Source organism: Sapajus apella, unplaced genomic scaffold (assembly GCF_009761245.1).
Source record: "Sapajus apella isolate SASKATOON/1434 unplaced genomic scaffold, GSC_monkey_1.0 scaffold74, whole genome shotgun sequence".
NCBI lineage: Eukaryota > Metazoa > Chordata > Mammalia > Primates > Cebidae > Sapajus > Sapajus apella.
In genome coordinates this window covers 9,801,461-9,821,721 of record NW_022437014.1, presented here as the reverse complement: position 1 = coordinate 9,821,721, position 20,261 = coordinate 9,801,461, and the positions used below count along the sequence as shown (strand labels likewise).

The window sequence follows — 20,261 nt, the reverse complement described above, 5'->3', positions numbered from 1 at the left end:
TACAGGCATGTGCCAGTACGCCTCTTTATCTTTGTTTCTTTGTAGAGACAGAGCTTCATTATGTTGCCCAGGCTGGTCTCGAACTCCTCGCCTCAAGGGATCCTCCTGCCATAGCCTCCCAAAGTGCTGGGATTAAAAGCATGAACCATCATGCCCAGCCCCTGCCTTACTTTCTGATTAGCTGGGACAAGGGGCGCTTGCCTCTGCGCCAGGCTCCAGTCATTTCTTAGTGTTCAGTACATACTCTGAGCTCTCCACCTAGAATAGATGACTAACAGTGGATGTCCCTGTGGCCAGCAGCAGTGCCCCTCACCAGCCTTTGTGAGTGCCCTTGTCCAAGTTCTGGTTCAGTTCTCTTTCTCTGAGGTGGTCTGGAAATAAGCCTTGGGAAGCGTCTTGATGTCCTCACAACAGGTGGTATTCAATGAAAAATGTCACTGTTCTCCGAGTTTTGTTTCTTTGATCTTCATTTCATTCCTCCTTCCGGTTCCTGCAGCTGCCCTCAGCCTTCAAAGTGATTCTCACTGGAGAGAGAGGATGCGTCCCTCCCTGGACCCAACACCTCTTCCTTTACTGTCTAAAAATAGCCCATCCTCTTCGGGCTCAGAGTTGTCTTTCAAAACCTCCTCTCATCTACTTGGCCTCACTCATTTCAGAGTGGAACAGCGCCGCTGCTTTCCAAGTTTTCCTCTCTTTCAGTTTGCAATCTAGGGCAGGCCTCTGTTGGATCAGTTTGAGTCAATGTCTTATTCCCTGCTGGTATTTTGAATGTCTTGCGTTTGTCACCTGTTTGTTTTCATTTCTTGACTAATGAAAAAAAAAACAGGTAGAAATGAGGCTTCTGCCTGACCCCTGTAACCTCCCCACCAACCCCATGAGTCTGAAGTTGGGCTTGATGCTATTATCACTGACCCTTTGTTTGGAGAGCAGTCCAGGGCTTGAAATTGGGGCTACGTTTATCCAAACTCAGCTTCTCTGAGCACATGGTCTGTCCCACTCATCCTTGGAGTATCTGTTGGTTTTACTTCATGTTCAGACTTTACTGTTGTTAAAGAAATAAAGCTACGGTGTTTTCAGTATGATTTGTCATATTATACTTCATGTTCCCATTGCTGCAGGCTAAGCCTCTTCTCTGGGCTCCATTGTTTAATGCAGGAAAAGGCCAGGTTTCTGGCAGCTTCCTTTTCATAGCAATTCTCAGTAGAGGTATAGAATGAGACCTACCCACCTTCTTGGGTGTTTATTACCCCATTTGTGGATTTTACTTTAGCTTCTGTTACCTTTTAAAATTTAAAAAAAAAAAAAAAAAAAGTTTGGTGGGGAAGGCAAGAAATAAAAGTGAGTATGACAGACTGGATAGTGTGGATATTTTTTTTGAGACGTAGTCTTGCTCTGTTGCCCAGGCTGGAGTGCAGTGGCGCAATCTCAGCTCACTGCAGTCTCTGCCTCCCAGGTTCCAGCGATTCTGCTGCCTCAGCCTCCTGAGTAGCTGGGATTACAGGCACCCACCACCATACTCATCTTTGTATTTTCAGGAGAGATGGTGTTTCACCATGTTGGCCAGCATGGTCTCGATCTCGTGATCCATTGGCCTTGGCCTCACAGAGTGCTAGGATTATAGACATGAGCCCCCACGCCCAGCTGGTAGTGTGGATTTTTAGGGTTGGTATTTTTCAATCTCCAGATTTTTCAAATCTTTCCTTCAGCTGTTAGAGCAGCAGGTCCACAATGCTTCTTCACTGGTCACATTATTTTCCTCTGGTTTTGAAGGACACTTAACAGAAGAATGAGTTTACAGTATGGATAGCTCTTCCTAGATTTCCAGGGAGTAAATTCCCCCTCCCCCAATTTTATCACAATGTTTGCTGTACTTTTTTTTTTATTTCTTTTTTGAGACAGAGTCTCTCGCTCTGTCATCCAGGCTGGAGTGCAGTGGCACAACCTCGGCTCACTGCAACCTTCAGCTCCCTGGTTCAAGTGATTCTCTTGCCTCAGCCTCCCCAGAGGCTGGAATTACAGGCATAAACCACCATACCTAGCTAATTTTTGTATTTTTAGTAGAGATGGGTTTTACCGTGTTGGCCAGGCTGGTCTCATACTCCCAACCTCAAGTGATGTGCCTGCCTTGGCCTCCCAAAGTGTGCAGTGTTGTTTTGGATTGCTTTCCTCTTCTGTAAAACAATCCTATCTTTTTTTGTTTATTTGTTTTTTTCTTGCCTGGATTTTAAAATTTATATGCCTTACCTCTGCCCTTAAAACTGAAATGAAGCTAAAGATATTTTCCACTAGGCATGGTGGCTCACACCTGTAATCCCTGCACTTTGGGAGGCTGAGGCTGAGGTGGGCGGATCAGGAATTTGAGACCAGCCTGACCAACATAGTGAAATCCCGTCTCTACTAAAAATACAAAAATTAACTGGGTGTGGTGGCACGCACCTGTAATCCCAGCTACTCAGGAGGCTGAGGCAGGAGAGTGACTTGAACCCGGGTGGTGGAGGTTGCAGTGAGCCGAGATTGTACCACTGCACTCCAGCCTGGGCAACAGAGCAAGACTCCGTCTCCAAAAAAAAAAAAAAAAAAAAAAAAAAAAAGGTATTTTTCTTTGCCTGGTATCCCAGGCACAATGGTACACACCTTAGGAGACTGAGACAGGATGATTGCTCAAGCCCAGGAGTTTGAGGCTGCGATGATGGCACCACTGTATTCCAGCCTGGGCAACAGAGTGAGACCCTGTGTTAAAAACAAATACAGAACTCCCTGCACTTCTGTTTATAATTGAGATTTTAATTTACTTGAAGATCTTGGAACAAACCCTTTGTGAAACCATGTGGATGATTTTTTTTTTCCAGTTTAGCCAATGTTCTTTTTTTTTTTTTTTTTTGAGACGGAGTTTCACTCATGTTACCCAGGCTGGAGTGCAATGGCGCGATCTCGGCTCACCGCAACCTCCGCCTCCTGGGTTCAGGCAATTCTCCTGCCTCAGCCTCCTGAGTAGCTGGGATTACAGGCACGCACCACCATGCCCAGCTAATGTTTAGTATTTTTAGTAGAGACGGGGTTTCACCATGTTGACCAGGATGGTCTCGATCTCTTGACCTCGTGATCCACCCGCCTCGGCCTCCCAAAGTGCTGGGATTACAGGCTTGAGCCACCGCGCCCGGCCTAGCCAATGTTCTTTTAGAGAAACCCTGAGAGGAGAGTTTCTTTGGTGGTTCAGGATTTGAGCTTTGCTCCTCATTCATTACAGTTCTCATCGGGCTTTGAGACCTGTCTTCCTTTAGTGGATCTTCTGGTGATTGCTTCATAAGTTTGGCTGATGCTGTTCCAGGTGCTGGCTCTTAAAAAAAACAAGACTTAGAGGGCCGGGCGCGGTGGCTCAAGCCTGTAATCCCAGCACTTTGGGAGGCCGAGGCGGGTGGATCACGAGGTCAAGAGATCAAGACCATCCTGGTCAACATGGTGAAACCCCGTCTCTACCAAAAATACAAAAAATTAGCTGGGCATGGTGGCGCATGCCTGTAATCCCAGCTACTCAGGAGGCTGAGGCAGGAGAATTGCCTGAACCCAGGAGGCGGAGGTTGCGGTAAGCCGAGATCGTGCCATTGCACTCCAGCCTGGGTAACATGAGTGAAACTCCGTCTCAAAAAAAAAAAAAAAAAACAAGACTTAGGCCGGGCGTGGTGGCTCACGCCTGTAATCTCAGCACTTTGGGAGGCCAAGGCGAGCGGATCATGAGGTCAAGAGATCGAGACCATCCTGGCCAACATGGTGAAACGCCGTCTCTACTAAAAAAAAAAAAAAAAAAAATTAGCTGGGCGTGGTGGTGCATGCCTATACTCCCAGCTACTTGGGAGGCTGAGGCAGGAGCATTGCTTGAACCCAGGAGGCGGAGCTTGCAGTGAACCGAGCTCGTGCCAGTGCACTCCAGCCTGGCACCTGGCGACAGAGCGAGACTCTGTCTCTAAAAAAACAAAAGCAAAAACAAACAAGACTTGAAAAAATTATGAAAAATAGCAGACATAAGAGTGTATACAAATATAATAGCGTATTACAAATAATGGTAAATGATTCCCCCAAGTAACTCCCACTCAAGTGAAAAAATAGAACAACAATAAGGTGTTGTCAGTTTCTGAGGGATGTGATGCTAGGGGTGTCATCAGGGTGGGTGATGATGTATTAGGCACTGTGCTAAGCATTTTACATAGACTATCTTATTCAAGTTTTATAGAACACTAACATAAATACTGTTACCACCCCACCTTGTAGTTAAGAAAACTAATGATAAGAGAGGTCAGGTGAGTAGCTGGTAGTTACACAGTCAGTGAATGACTAAGCTAGATTTCAAATAGAGGCTTTCTGAACTCCAGCACCCACACTTCATCTTTATTCTGCATTTCTTCCAGGGAGCCTTCATGAGCACAGTATAGCACTGATTGCAGAAGTGTGCCTAGTATTGTCATAGCCAAGAGGCACATCCTGCACTCAGCTTAGAAAAAGGGACAGTTCCCAAAGAGAGAGAGAGAGAGAAAAAGAAAGGACAGTTCCTTAAAAAAATACTTTCTCCCCAACATTCCTTATAAAAGTCAATTTAATGAATTTCTCAGACTATTGTTTTAGATCCGTCACTTAGTAACCCTTGTCTGTCTACATCCTTACTCCCCTTCCCACCTCTAACTCCAGATTTCCTGAACTGTTGTTCCTGCTTCTCGTTCTTGTTAGAAACTCTGCAACCTGTGGTTCTGTGGGTATGTGAATGTCAAGTTGGCAGGGTGCAGCTGCGAAGTTCCAGATGACCATAAGCCACAAGCAGTTGCCGCTTCTCTCTTGGGGTTGGTTGGGGAGTGAAGGGGAGACCGATGGATGCCTTGGTTGTTTTTGTGTGTGGATGTCACAGGGCTTCAAACTGTTGTGCTCTTGGTTGGCTGGCTGACTTTGTAGCTCCTCCTCTTGACTAGTTTCAGTGCTCCTTCAGCTCTCTCCCTCTTTTCTTCTGAATGCCACCTCTTTGTTATCTCTGTTAGTATACCACTGACCTTGCTTTTGAAGTTGTGAAGAATAGCTGGGAGGAAATACCTTTCTGTTGGGAGAAAATGGACTTAAAAATGTCCCGTGTCCAGGCTAACCTGGATGATGACAGTTGATGAGTTCGTATGAACATGAGCAGAAATGAGGTGACTTGCCCACCTGACTCCATGTGGCTATGCTGGCTCCAGGTTGCAAAGTTCTTTGAGCAAGTGCCTTGTCTTGCCTAATCTCAAATTTCTATTCTTTTTATTTCTTCCCTCAAATAGGCACTGTGGTAACATTATAGGTGCAAAAGCATGAGATCTAAAGGCCTCTGCTTCCCTGCACGGCCTCAATTTGTCCTGAGTAGAGGGAGCCCCAAGGCAGACGGATTGGTTGGAGGGGAGCCCATAGGCAGTTTGCAGTTGTAGGCGAGTAGCTGGGAGCATGCTCAGAAACCCTGATTCTTGCATCTCCATGTTACTGCTTTGGAGAAAAGCAAGAAGCTGCTTGTCAGGACTAATCTTGTAATGTACAGGCCTGCCTCCATTACCCTGCCATTTAGCGGTTGGCTTCTGTTTGAAAGGGCACAGTATCTCTGTATACCATGTTTGTTTTCATATGACATAATAACCTGCTGCTGACTTTTCTCAACACATCCTTTACGCTTGTGATGCTCTTCTTTCTGCAGGCTGCTTTGGGTTCTCTTGTGAGGCCCCTGCAGCAGCTGTCACTGAGATACTGCCTCGTAACAAACCTGCAACTGGCCAGTGAACACAGCTTCTTAGGAGTTAACAGGAGCTGGATGTGGTGGCTTGGACTTTAACCCCAGCTACTCTGGAGGCCAAGACAGGAGAATCACTTGAGGCCAGGAGTTCAAGACTGGCCTGGGCAACATAGCAAGATCTCATCTCTAAAAACTTTAAAAAAAAATTAGCTGGACTTTGGGAGGCCATGATGGACAGATCACTTGAGTCCCTGAGTTCAAGACCAACCTAGGCAACATGGCAAAACCCCGTCTGATTAAAAAAAAAAAAAAAAAAAAAAAAAAAAAAATTAACTGGGCATGCCTGTAGTCCCAGTTACTTAGGAGGCCTGAGGTGGGAGGATTGCTTGAGGCTAGGAGTTCTAGGTCACCCGTGAGCTAGAGACTCCCTCCCAGGGCCATTGTGAGATTTAATGAATTTGAAAGCACATTTTAAGTTCTAAATAACTTTACAGCTATAAGGGGTTGCTAATAGTATCAGTGTCTGAGATATCTAGAGTACCAAGGAATTTTCTTCTAATTTGTTGGCAAGATTTTAGTCCTTCAAGTTTCCATTTGTGAGAGGTCCTTTTTTGTAGGCTCAACCTCTTCTGTTCCAACATTTTAAATCAGACTTTCTGCATGACTTTTTATTGTGAACTATCTTCAGTACCTTTTTCTTGCCAATATTCTAACTTGTATCAACACTACTGACCAAAAGGAAGGCTTAGCAGGAGTTCTTTTTGATACTAACTACTGTGTAATTTATTTCAGGACTACGGCTATGATTTTGGGGGGGGATTTTTAAAAAAATGTCAATCAGTGAACTCCAGGAGTAGAGGAGAGTCCTAATTTTTTCTGTATCTGTTTAGAAACTGCCAGTGTGATGAGCATACTTTTTAACAGCAAAAGCTCCTCTTGATAGAGAAATAATTTTTTTTCTTTTGGAGCTAATTTATATTGACAAACAATTTGAGAAATGAATTAACCTACAGGTGAAAGGCCGGGTGAAAATGTGTTAATTTTAGAACTCATTATTTAAGTTTATAATATTGTGACCAGAGTGAAATATTCTATTTAAATTTTTTTTTCTTAAAAAAATAAAGATGCATGAAAATGTGAAGATACAGTGAAAGCATACATTAGCTCTTTTAGAGGACAATTTGGTAGTATCCATTAGAAAATTTTGCATATTCATATTTTTTGATTCAGCAGTTATAATTCTGGTATCTTAATCTGTGTAAACACTCATACTGCACAAAGGTGTATATAACTGAATTTTTTGGTGTTTTTGATAGGAGAGAAATTTTGAAGCAATCCAGGTACCTATGAGTAGGGGATTGGTGGACATCCATAAAATGAAATACCTTGTACCTGTCGGAAGGAATGAGGTTAATCTATATGTGCTGATGTGGAAGAGTACACAAGATATCTTAAGTGGGGGAAAAAAGCAAATTGTATAACAGTTTTTTATGTCAATTTTATGTTAATAATTGTACAGCAGTTTTTATGTTAATGATTATATTTTTGTTAAAACATCTATATGTTAGTATATGCATATTAAAAAGTGAGGCTATAAATACCAAACTTGTTAATATTGGTTATCTCAGGGAGGGATAGTAGATTATGATGGACTTTCACTATCTACATTATATATTTCTGTAATGTTTAAATTTTTGACAAAGAGCCTGTATTATTTTTGGAAGTAGAAAAAAAATAAAGATGTAAGTCTTTTCAGTTTAAACATGAGTATTTCATATGTAAATTTAAGATGTTTAAAATTTAAAATCTGTATGCTCATTTTATTAAAGCAGTTATGCACAAATGCCATTGAAAAATATATCTGGTATAATAAGCTTTTTTGTTTTTTAAAGAAGTAATAGGACATAAAAATATGTTTTTGAAGATTAATCATAAGCTTGTTGAATTTGAGACAGTTCATTTTTTTTTTTTTTGAGCTGGAGTCTTGCTCTGTCACCCAGACTGGAGTGCAGTGGCGGGATCTCAGCTCACTGCAACCTTTGCCTCCCAGGTTCAAGTGATTCTTTTGCTTCAGCCTCCTGAGTAGCTGGGATTATAGGCGTAATCCTGACCTCAAGTGATCCACTTGCCTCAACCTCATAAAGTAGATGGTTTTTTTTCCTGTTGAGATTATAGGCCTGAGCTACCATGCCTGGCCAGTTTCAAAAATATTTCCTTGGTTATCTTTAATAAATAAAATATTTTTGATACTTTTTGAAGTACGTGTGCTTTCTGAAAAGATTTCATACAACTTTTATACAGAGAAGCATAAAGAAGAAAAAAAATCATGCATAATTCCAACACCTAGAGATAACACTGTTCTGATTATCAAGTGCGTTTAAAGCTCTTTTTGATCAACATGGTCACTTTTATTTAATTAATTTATTTATTTTAGGGTTATGGTTCATCACTTTTATTTTTTAACCATCTCTAATCTTCTTGAACATATTCTGATTTTTTTTTTTTTTCTGAGACAGAGTCTCGCGCTGTTTCCCAGGCTGGAGTGCAGTGGTGTGATTTTGGCTCACTGTAACCTCTGCCTTCTGGATTCAAGCAGTTCTTCTGCCTCAGCCTCCCAAGCAGCTGGGACTACAGGTGCACAACACCATGCCTGGCTAATTTTTGTATTTTTAGTAGAGAGGGGTTTTACCATGTTGCCCAGGCTGGTCTTGAACTCCTTACCTTTTGATCCACCTGCCACGGCCTCCCAAAGTGCTGGATTTACAGGCGTGAGCCGCCGCACCCAGCTTCGAACATATTCTTTAATTATAACTTAAGTCGGATTTGTGAAGAGCCATGCCATGCATGTCTTTACTAAAGTCAGGGATTAGAGTGTTCTGTGTGTAATCATGTATGACACATAGATTATGTTATTTAGGTCTTCCTCTGTCTTTCTGGAGAGGCATCAGAATCTCCCGCTTCAGCTTTTAGGGCTGGCATTGATATATAGTTGGAGAATTCTCTAGGAGGTAAGAGAATTTAGATTAACTGAAGCGTATTCATAGAGATTTTTAAGTTTTTTAAAAATGTTTTTGAGTATTTAAAAAACTGATTCAACAAATATATATTAAACACTGTGCCCTGTGCTATATGCATATGATTGTATGACATACAACCTCTGCCCTCCAGGAGTTCATCGACTGGTAGGAGAGGTAAGACAAATCCATAAAGAATAGAAATTCTTTACAAGGTTCTAAGCAGTGCATGCCATATGAATGATGCAAATTAAGTGCTACTATAAGAGTACCCAGGAGGGGAGGAATCATTTCTGGCCAGGCCGTCACAGAAAGAATTGGAGGGGATGTGACATTTGAGCTGGTCCTGGAAGGAAAGGAAGGATTTCAGTATAGGGCGGTGGAAGGGAAGGTTAGAAGAGTATGAGCTAAAACCCCAAGGCTCCTTTCCAGAGAAATGAATAGTCCAGATTGACAAATGCACATGATTCTTATAGATGAGTGGTAGGAAATAGAATTATGAGATGGGTAGGGATCATTGATTCTAGGCTGAAACATTTTTATTTTATTTAGTTGACAGGAAGGAGCGACTGAAAAAGCTTTTGGGCAGGGGAGCAACATGGATCAAAGCTATGCTGTGGAAAAATTATGCTGATGGGTTGGAGGAGGGGAGGAAAGAGCCTCTAATAAGGAAATTGATTAGAAAGCCATTGCTATATCCAGGAATGTGTTGAAGGCCTAAACTGGGATGTTGGCATTTTGTAGAGAATAGATTGAGGAAACCTACCTTCTTCCCAGGAGAGTTTCATGGCGTAAGCTGTGTTCTTGTAGGGGCACTGAGAGCCCTCCATATTCTCCTTTTTGTTGCAGGAGACACATTTCACTTTGCACACTTCGTCCAGATAAGGAACAGTTAATATTCTCCCTGGTTACAAAATAGAAAAGGAGTGTAAGAAAGCTCAGGTGTGTAGAGTTGGTATGTATAAGGAGGAATTAGATCCTTTTGATGATCAGATTTTTGGCTCATAGAACTTTGTTTGTGGTTCTGATCTTGCTGTAGTACTGTAGAGAGGACTGACTTTAGAGGAAAAAAAAATTTACAACCTCCACCCCCACCCTAATTCTGCATACTTATAGTGAGATAACTTCTTTTCTTGACTTTCTGTTAACTGTGGAAGAAAAAGAGAGGGCAGAAGGGCTCTACCAGGCACTGTAAAAGCTGTTAAATCTGCTCTCTGGACTTGGGCACGTGCTGATGACTGTACTATTAATATAACTGGGCCCTTTAGCTAGAGTCTCTTCATTCCCTCCCCCTCTAGTCTGACGCCTTCCTTACCTCTTCCTCCATCTGCATACGAATCAGCTTCTCCTGCTTCTGACACTGCAATGCCAGTTGCCTTGGAAACGGGTGTCCTCTGTCTATATTTGGCTCTAGCATAGGCTGGACACGGGCAAGCTCTGACCACATGATACTCTGGCATTAGGAAGACCCTCCCTCTTTCTCTGCAACCATCTCTGAGAAGTCAGAACCCGGTTTTTAGACCCATTTTAGCTGCTAATTTGTTGTTGTTGTTGTTGTTGTTGTTAATGTTAAAGATAGCATGAATGGTCTCTATTGTCCTTCTATCTTGTTGCCCTCTGCCTTCTGTTTTGGCTCTCAGACCCGGCCTTGATGCTTGCACGAAGGCGTAGTGACTTCTCTGTGTGCTATTTCACAAACTGTAGCATTCCGATGGTTCTAGAGAATTTGAGCTCTCTCCTCAAAGCACCATGGTTTCTGGAGCCAGACAGCCCCAGGTCTAAATCCTGGTCCTTCCACTCACTGCTTACCTCTTTCATCTGTAAAATCGAGATAACCCTAGTCCTTCATGGTTCAGAGTATTGAATGAGACGACCTGTGTGAAGTGCTTAGAACAGTTATTGGCACAAAGAATACATTCAGTAAATGGCAGCTGTAGATCCTCTCTCTGCGCCAGACCGTTTTGTACCCCCCGTGTGTTCTTGGAAAGATACCTGGAACATTGAGACTAACCCAAGAGAGGCTAAAATATGGAGATGAAAGGGCAAATGCTTTAATTTAGTAGTTCCCAATCTGATAATCATTAGAACCACCTGGAGAGCTTTAATAGCAGACTCTGAAACCCTACTTATTATCTTTTCATTGAGAATCTGGCAGTCAAGGGAAGAGGATGGGGCGGGGATAGAGTTGGGACTGTCACATGAAAAAAGCTTAATTTCTTTCGGTACTTTGTTGACTTGCCACGTTTGGGAACTTTTGTTCCAGTCTCCTTGTCTTCAGGGCTAGAGGCTTTGTCAGGTCACCCTCTCCAAGCAGTGGCACTGCACCTTCCTTAGAAACTAAGGCTGTTTTAATCTTAGTCTGGAGAATTGACTCAGCTCCAACTAGTTTTGAACTGTTAAGCAGGATACCCTTTTTGTTTGTTTGTTTGTTTGTTTGTTGCATTGGAATTATTTGTTTCTGTGAGTCTTTGTCCTATAGATGGAACTCTGAATTAGCCAAACTGGGTAGAGACCAGGAGCAGAGATGAGACCCAAGGTCTTCGGGTGGCCATTGGGCCCCAGCCTGCCTCTGACCAGGTGGCACTTTGAACTTTGAAGGGGCAGGAATGCGTTAGCCTGGTCATGGTACCTGTCCTTCCTCCCCACTCCGAGGTCTAGTCACCGGGTCTCTGCCCCGCTGCCTAAGTCTCTGCACAAAGCCTGCTGGCTTTGGCTTCTTCTGTGGCTTTGGCCTAAGTGGCACTTCTCAGAATCTGATAGAGGATCTGCTTTGTGAGATTAGAGTGTAGTGTGTGGGCAAGAGACAAATATAGTTCTTCTTAACCTGAAGGAAGGGAGTGGAAGGCGAAGAGTGCTCTGCCTTGGACATGCTTGATGACAGAAATAGCAAGTCCATGGTTTGGCTGGAATGACTGACAAGTCAGTATTTATAACTTGAATTGAGTGGGATTGAGAAGTGGGGGAGGGGAAAAGGGGAAAGAAAGAAGCTGGTGGCAACAAAACATAGCAACCAAAACAGATCATTTTCCTCACAGTTGTGGGGTTTCCTTACCAGTTTGAGGTCAGCCAAATCCTAAGTGACCCTGGCCTTTTGTGACTCTGGCCTCTTAGTTCTCTATCTGGAGGGAGCAGCTACTCCCATGCCATGGCAGACTCCTTGTGGGGGTCCCTTACACTGAGAAAGGGAAAGCACTTCCTGACAACTTCTGCTGTGAGTCCAAGCAGGAAGCCCTTCCTAACAGTGCCACTGTCTGAGCTGCACGGACTCTCTTCCATTGGCTAGTGCCTGTTCTCTAGATCATGGATTGATCAGATCCAGGAACTTGAGAGAGAGCAGAAAAGCTTAGAAGGTCCTGCTCAGTGTCTGGAATTGGGTGTTTAGGGCTCCGAGACTACTTGGGACCCTGTACTGTGCCACCTCTCTTACGGATGACTCTGGACTCTGGAGAGTTCTGTCCTTGTCTCCTTCATTTCTTTCGTCGCTCACTATTGACCACCCCTCCCTTCTGGGAGCTCTCTACTTCGCCGGCTTCCTGGTTCTCCTCTCTTTCTCACTGCCTGTACCTTATCTTCTCCATGCTCTAAAAATGGGTGATCCCTGAGGTCAGGAGTTCGAGACCAGCCTGACCAACATGGACAAACCCTGTCTCTACTAAAAATACAAAATTAGTTGGGCATGGTGGCACATGCCTGTAATCCCAGCTACTCGGGAGGCTGAGGCAGGAGAATCGCTTGAACCCGGGAGGCGGAGGTTGTGGTTAGCTGAGAGCATGCCTTTGCACTCCAGCCTGGGCAACAAGAGCAAAACTCTGTCTCAAAAAAAATAAAAAAATAAAAAAATAAAAAAAAAATAAAAAAAAATAAAAAAAAAATAGACTGCAATCTGCAGGCTGGAAACTACTGTTCTATCTAGTATGAATGAGTAGTTCCGACTCTTGCCTCTACACCACCTGTTTTTTCCATCTACTTTAATGAGAGCCAGAAGAGCACTTAAACACTTGGCTTTATTCGTTCTTTCTCTCCTGGGAATAGGCCAGTATGAAGTTACCCCTTTATCTTATTAAAGTGAGGGATGATTTTGCTGGCCCTCTTTCTCTCGGGAGGATACGATAGTGCTCTGCCTACTTCTTACTGCGAGTGGTGGGTATTCAAGCCCTCCCTCAAATTATACTTGCAGTAATTCTGCCTCCAGTAGCCTTCCTTCAGGGGAAAGATGATACCTCTGTCAGGTTGGTATACACTTTCTTCCGTCTCAACCCTCTGCACCTGCTAGAGCAAAAGCTGGGTCACAGCTTGAGTATTCGAGGCTGCATTTCGGGGTGGAGGAGCTCACTGTAGAGAAGCAAGTGGGTCCCCTCTTCTTCCCTCCGAGTTTCCACTTGTGCATGAAGCAGTGTTCCTAGAGCTGTCGATGGACGGGTCCCAAGTCACTGCCCAGACACAGTTGCCTGGACTGGCGTGTTTCTTGGGCTGTATTTCATTGGCATTTGGGCCTTGAGGGTTTGGAGCTGAGGTTCCTGTTAGAACTTTGGGCCACGTCCCAGACTTTGCGGACAGCTACTTTCTCACGGGGCCTCTTTCCTACCTTACTTTCTTCAAGTGATCGTTGAGCCCAGAACCCTCTCACACGTCAGCTTGCTTCCTCATATGGAAGATGCTGTAGTGTTTAGAGTGTGGTCTGAGAAGCCTGGAGTCCCCAAAACCCCTTTGGGGGTCCGTGATGTCTCGTTTCCAACTCCATATCCAAATGAGGCTAGGTTTTCTTCACATCCTTCCACTAGAGAATGTCAGAACAGATTGAATATAGATGCAGATATGAGAACCCGGCTCTCTCTATGAAGCCAGATATGAAGAAGATTTGCAAAAATGTAAAACAGTGCCATTCTTCTAATTATTTTTGTTTTGGAAAATAGAATTATCTTTAATAAGGTTGTTAATATGTAATGGGTTTATTATTATTTTTAACTGAATTAGTAAGTATTGTTAATGTTTCCCATCGTGATTTCAAATACAGTAAATATTGATAGATATAACCTGCCTAAACAGAAGCCCTCTGTCATCCTTGATGAGTTCTAAGACTGTAAAAAGGTCCCAAGACCAAAAAGTCTGAAAAATTTCTGGGCTAGGTCTTGCTTGGTAACAAACCACCTCAAAATCCCCCTGGCTTAAAAGCAACAGTTTATTTCTTGCCCATGCCACGTATTCAGATGGGCCAAGGGGCCCAACTCATCACCTGCTTCCATGCTGAACAGTCAGAAAGAGGGGTGCGCACAGTGGTTCTGTGACGTGTCAAAGAATTATACACATGTGCAGCTGCGTAAGCACGGAAGTGAGAAACTGAAAGCACAGATTTTTGGCTGGGCGCGGTGGCTAATGCCTGTTAATCCCAGCACTTTGGGAGGTCAAGGCGGGTGGCTTGCTTGAGATCAGGAGTTCGAGACCAGCCTGGCCAACATGTGAAACCTCATCTCTCCACTAAAAATAGGAAAATTAGCCAAGTGCAGTGGTAGGCACCTATAATCCCAGCTACTTGAGAGGCTGAGGCAGGAGAATCACTTGAATCCGGGAGGCGGAGGTTGCAGTGAGCCAAGATTGCCCCACTGCACTCCAGCGTGGGTGACAGAGTGAGACTTGTCTCAAAACCCCACCCCCCACCCCACCCCCAGATTTTTTAGTTCTTCATACCCTTTCCCTTCACATTGCCAGGTCAGTGAGTGTCAACGAAATGGCTTGAGGCTAGAGAGAGAAGTGGGGACGTGAGTTATAGAAGGATGTTGCTCCTAAGGTCCTGAGCCCCATACCACATCTTTGACTATACCTTTTCTCTCTTTTTAATATTTGCTGCACAGTATTTAAGACACAAAATAAAGACATGGAGTAATATAAGCAAGTGTGCGTGCCTGCCGTCAGCTTAAGAAGCAAAAGGTTCCCTGTACCATTTAACGCCCTTTCTGCTTGTCCTCAGCTGCCCATAGCCGCTATCACAACCAGTTTTAGATACTTTGTGGGGAACAACTTTATTGGCCAGAAATACCCCAGTTTTCCTGGGCTTTCACTGTTTCTGAAACCTCTGCAAGGCATTTATTTATTCCTTAAATATGTATCAAGTGCGCATTGTGTGCCAGAGACTGTTTAAAGTGCTGGGGCTACATCCATAGGAGGATAGCAACCTACGTCCTGTCCTCAAGGAGCTCACATTCTGATGGGACAGACAGGCAGTAAGAGCAGGGACAGAGATATCATCAATATTGAGTTGCTACCTGCCTCTGACCTATGAAGAAAAATAATGCTGGGGTAAGTTGGATATAGAATTATGGCAGTAAAGCTAGTCTGGAAGGCCCTCTCTGAGGAAGAGAGCTCTGAGCAAAGACTTCAGGAAGTTAGCTCTGTGCACAGCTGAGAGAAGGGCCTTTTAGTCTAAGAAATAGCATATGCAAGGGACAGGAGGCTAGAATCTGCCTAAGGTGCTTAAAGTTGGTAAGCTGACTGGCGTGGAGTGAGTGAGTGAGTGAAGGGGAGGGTATAGGAAATGAGGTCAGAGAGGTAGCCAGAGGCCCAAGGCTTTAGGGCCTTATGAACCTGGGCAGAGTCTTTGGATTTGAACTTAAGGGAGATGAGAAGCCATTTGGAGGGTTTGGGGCACAATGATGATATGGTCCCATTTATATTTTAAAAGGATCCCTGTGACCTACCATGTGGAGAAAAGACTATAGGGGGTAAGGCCTGAAGCAAGGAAAGCATGTGCGTGTTACAGCCCAAGTGAGAGATAAGAGTGACTTGAACTAAGTGGCATGCTGCCAAATATTTACAGGCTCTGTGAGAGGGGAAAAAACTGTGATGTGTAAGATTTGTGAGCTTCTGCTGATTTCCATGGTGTAAGCCGTCGTGCGGTGGTGATTTCAGGGCCACTCTTGTGCTGCTAGCTCTGAATGTGGGAAAAGTTTTGCAGAGTCAGTATTCATGAGTTGGTGCAAGCCAGCTCTGGCACACCACCGATTGAACTTGAATGCATTGAACCTGGGGTGTGTTTGCAGGAGATGTTGAAGTTTGTCTCCATTTTCTTTTTCTTTCTTTCTTTTTTTTTTTTACTGTCTTTGGCAAATGGATGTTAAGTTTGTCTCCATTTTCTAAGGCAGGGGGAAGCTCTACCACCTTCTTGGAAAGGAGGCTAGGAAGAAAGTTATCAAAGGGAGAGAGTCAGTTTATGAAGTCCATCATGTTGAAGCCTTGCAAAATAAGCCTAGCTATTAGAGGCGTTGCAGGAACTCTGGACTCTTAGATCCTTTGAAAGTCGAGCTCAGCCCAAAACCTCCCTGCAAACAGGAAGCTGGTTTGAGTTAAGAACATAAAATAAAAACCAGCTGATGCCCCTGACTGTTTTCCCCTGCTCCTCCCTTCCACAGAGCCAAAGGAAACTGCCTTTTTTCCCTCTTGGATAGCTGCTTACAAAGCCAGAAAAAACCAAAAAACATAAATCCTTTGAAAATAAGCCAAGTTTTGAGCCCAGGCAAACTCCTGCCTGTGGGGTTTTCCTAGTGCGGAAGTGCGATCTACCGCTCTGAGTCCTAGGAGGAAAATGACTAAGGAACACAAAGGTGCCGGTGATCAGAGCCTGTCACCCAGGCCTGGCAGAGAGACAGGTTCTGTAGCAGGGTGTCCCAAACTAGAGCTTCCAGCCCATTTGTAGGTCATGAACTCAGTAAAGTGGGCCATGACCAGGATTATTTTTTAATGAAATGGAATAGAAAATAGAGTATATGACATGCAATAGGATATTGTTTTGTGAAACCTTCAGTTGTATGCACATGCACACACGTCTCTATATAGCAAGTCATGATATAAAATGTGTTTCTTACTGTAGGTCATGGCCAAAAACTTTGATAAACACTGGTCTCTAGAGTGTTAGTGTCCCATGTCTCCTTCTTGCTTTAGATTGCTTTAGAGAATTAATTCTCAGGCCGGGCGCGGTGGCTCAAGCCTGTAATCCTAGCACTTTGGGAGGCCGAGGCGGGTGGATCACGAGGTCAAGAGATCGAGACCATCCTGGTCAACATGGTGAAACCCCGTCTCTACTAAAAATACAAAAAAAAAATTAGCTGGGCATGGTGGCGCGTGCCTGTAATCCCAGCTACTCAGGAGGCTGAGGCAGGAGAATTGCCTGAACCCAGGAGGCGGTTCAGAGATCGTGCCATTGCACTCCAGCCTGGGTAACAAGAGCAAAACTCCGTCTCAAAAAAAAAAAAAAAAAAAAATTCTCTTTGGAATTGGATCATCTGCCCACAAAACACCTACCGAAATGCCTGTTAGAAAGAAGATCAGCTGAGAACCAACTGACTCGGTATAATTCTTGGGGACCAACACTGAAGCATGAGGGAGGGAAGGGATCAATGCAAATTTGAATCCAAAGGATTTACCTTGAATCAGATTAGCAGGAGAAAATAGGAGTTGAGCAGCCCTTTGGCTCACTACACTTGGGAGTTGCGGCTTAATAATAATAATTAGAGTACCCTGAGCATCGGTGCTTTGTAGAACACAGCACTAAGCCATGTTTCTGCCTCCTTGAATTGTAGTCTGTATCAACTGGCAAACATTTGGGAGGCAGAGCCCTCTGATGGAGGGGAGGAACATGATAGAATGCAAAGGTCGAGGATATTATGAGTCACCTAATTGATACCTAACATTCTTTTGGCTCTTGGTAAGTCAGAGTGGCCTTTCCTTCATGCCTGCCAAAGCACGAGTATCAGTGGCCTCCTCTGAGTCTCACAGACTGTCTAGTCTGGGGACCCCAGGTGCTAGCTTATACATGGTGCCTTCCTGGTTTGGGGGAATCCTTGTTCCTCTGTGGCCATGAGTTGTGCTTTAAGGAGTTGGTTTTCTTTCCTGTGGTACCAGCACACTGAGCCCTGCTAAAAATAGGTGATGCATATTGGGTTTTTCCCATGTGATCAACAAGTCCGGTGGCCAGAACAGAAGAAGCTACAGAAGTCATATCTCTGTTCTGAAGACATGGGCATCTGGAAAGTAGGCAGTGCCTCAGGATGGTCCCAGGTACTTTTAGCACCTTCTTCTGCAATACACTCTGTCTATAACATGTCACTTCTGTCTTGCTCTAACAGGTGACCTTGGAGAAGGTGCTGGGAATTACAGTGTCTGGAGGCAGAGGACTTGCCTGTGACCCCCGATCAGGTTTAGTTGCCTACCCAGCAGGGTAAGTTCCTTGGAAGAGATCTTGTTGTGTGGGAATTTATAGCCATGCTAGACCAGCTGGAGTGGGCAGCTTTTCTCATATCTTCTGGAAGATACATCCAGGTTAATGTGTTCGTGCCATTTTTGTAAAGAGACGCAGGTCCAGGTAAAAGTTCTTTGTTGGGTGCTGTCATTATTGCCGTCCTGTCCTGCTTTTTGGTTATCTACCCCGCCTCCCACACACAGATTTACACTTTATGTTACACACAGTTCCCAGCACCACCTTCAATAACTACCTTCCAGTCATTTAAAAAACAGCTTAATTGAGATGTAATTCATATACCGTATAAGTCACTCGTTTAAAATATCCAATTCACTAGTTTTTAGTGTATTCACAGAGTTGTGCAACCATCACCACAATCAAATTTAGAATATTTTCATGACCCTGTTCCTTTTTTTTCTTCTGAGACAGGGTCTGGCTCTGTCGCCCAGGCTGGAATGCAATGGCTCAATCTCGGCTCACTGCACCTCCGCCCCGCCATGCTCAAGCAGTCCTCCCACCTCAGCTTCCCAAGTAGCTGGGACTATGGGCGCACTCCCCCATGCCTGGCTAATTTTTTGTAGAGATGGGGTTTCACCACGTTGCCCAGGCTGGTCTCAAACTCCTAAACTGAAGCCATCCACCTGCCTCAGCCACCGAAGTGCTGGGATTACAGGCGTGAGCCACCATACCTGGCCCCGTTCCTATCAGGCACTCTTCATTCCTACCCCCACCTCACCAGACCTTCATCCCTAGGCAACCGCTCATCTGTCTCCATTAATTTGCCTGTTCTGGATATTTCACATAAATTGAATCAGTTAACACCGTATTTGGCCTTTAGTGACAGGCTTCTTTCTGTTGCACAGCCTGGAGTACAGTGGTGCAGTCATGACTGACTGCTGCCTCAGCCTCCTGCCTTAGCCTCCTGAGTAGCTGGGATGATGGGTATGTACCACCATGCCCAGCTAATTTTTCCATTTTTTGTAGAGGCAGGGTCTAACTGTATTGCCTAGGCTAGTCTCAAACTCCTGGGCTCAAGCAGTCCCCCCACTTCAGCCCCCAAAGTGCTGGGATGACAAGCGTGAGCCACCACGCCTGCCAGCATAATGTTTTCAAGGCTAATCTATGTCGTAGCATGTATCACTACCTTATTATTCCTTTCTGTGGCTGCATTGCGTAAATGTACCACATTTTATCTATTCTTCAGTTGATGGACATTTAGCTTGTTTCTACTTCTTAGCTATTATGAATAATGCTGCTGTGAATATTCATTTGTTCTAGTCACTTTAAGAGAGATCAGTGCCATAGAAGAGAAGTCGAGGGCTGGGCTGCTATTCTTTCTCTTGCTGCCTTTTCACTCCTCTGCTCCTATAAGTGGGAAACCTCCAACCATAGTTTCTTCAGGCTTCTGCAGAAAGCTTAGAACCCCTCCTGCTTCTGGCTCCCTCTGAGAGGCACAGGAATGCGAAAATGAGAAGGGCCGCTCCTGTACTTTCTTACTCTGCTATTAGCTTGGTAATGCCTACTTTGTTCCCCAATGTAATTTTCATAGCAGCTTTTATAGTTTTTATACTAGATACATGATTTGCTTAGTTTTATCACCCCATCAAAAAAGCTTCCTTTATTGGGCTGGGTGGCACCTGTAATCCCAGCACCTTGGAAGGCTGAGGTGGGCAAATTACTTGAGGTCAGGAGTTCAAGACCAGCCTGGCCAACATGGTGAACCCCTGTCTTTACCAAAAACACACAAAAAATTAGCTGGGTGAGGTGGCAGGTACTGGTAGTCCCAGCTACTCCGGAGGCTAAGGCATGAGAATCACTTGAACCCAGGACATGGAGGTTGCAGTAAGTCGAGATTGCGCCGCTGCACTCCAGACTGGGCAACAAAGGGAGACACTGTCTCAAAAGAAACAAACAAACCACCACCAACAAAAAAGCTGGCTTTATCAAGTACAGTCATGTGTTACTTAATGATGGGGATATGTGCGGAAGAAATGTGTCGTTTGCCAGTTTTGTTGCTGTGTGCATGTTAGAGTACACTTACACAAACCTGGATAGTAGAGCCTGCTACACACCTAGGCTACATGGTGAAGCCAGTTGTGCCTAGGCTACAAACCTGCACAGCAAGTTACTGTTCTGAATCTTACACATAATCCTAATACAATGGTATTTGTATATTTAAACATAGAAAAAGTACAGTGAAAATACCATATAAAATATTCTTTAAAAAGGCACACTTGTATAAGGCACTTACATGAATGGAGCTTCCAGGACCGGAAGTTGTTCTGGA

General features: G+C 44.2%; 1 protein-coding gene across 4 annotated transcripts in view; it reads left to right on the top strand.

Moving 5' to 3' along the window:
• The window catches only part of MAPKBP1 (mitogen-activated protein kinase binding protein 1), a 53,349-nt gene that overhangs the window by 8,440 nt on the left and 24,648 nt on the right, over positions 1–20,261 (top strand). For 3 of the 4 annotated variants that reach the window (XM_032251226.1, XM_032251225.1, XM_032251224.1), the window contains exon 3: positions 17,862–17,953. The exons of the other annotated variant lie outside the window; for it this stretch is intronic. In XM_032251226.1, coding sequence (XP_032107117.1) covers positions 17,862–17,953 — 92 coding nt within the window. The remainder of the gene's footprint in view (positions 1–17,861; positions 17,954–20,261) is intronic. 4 annotated transcript variants of the gene reach the window in all.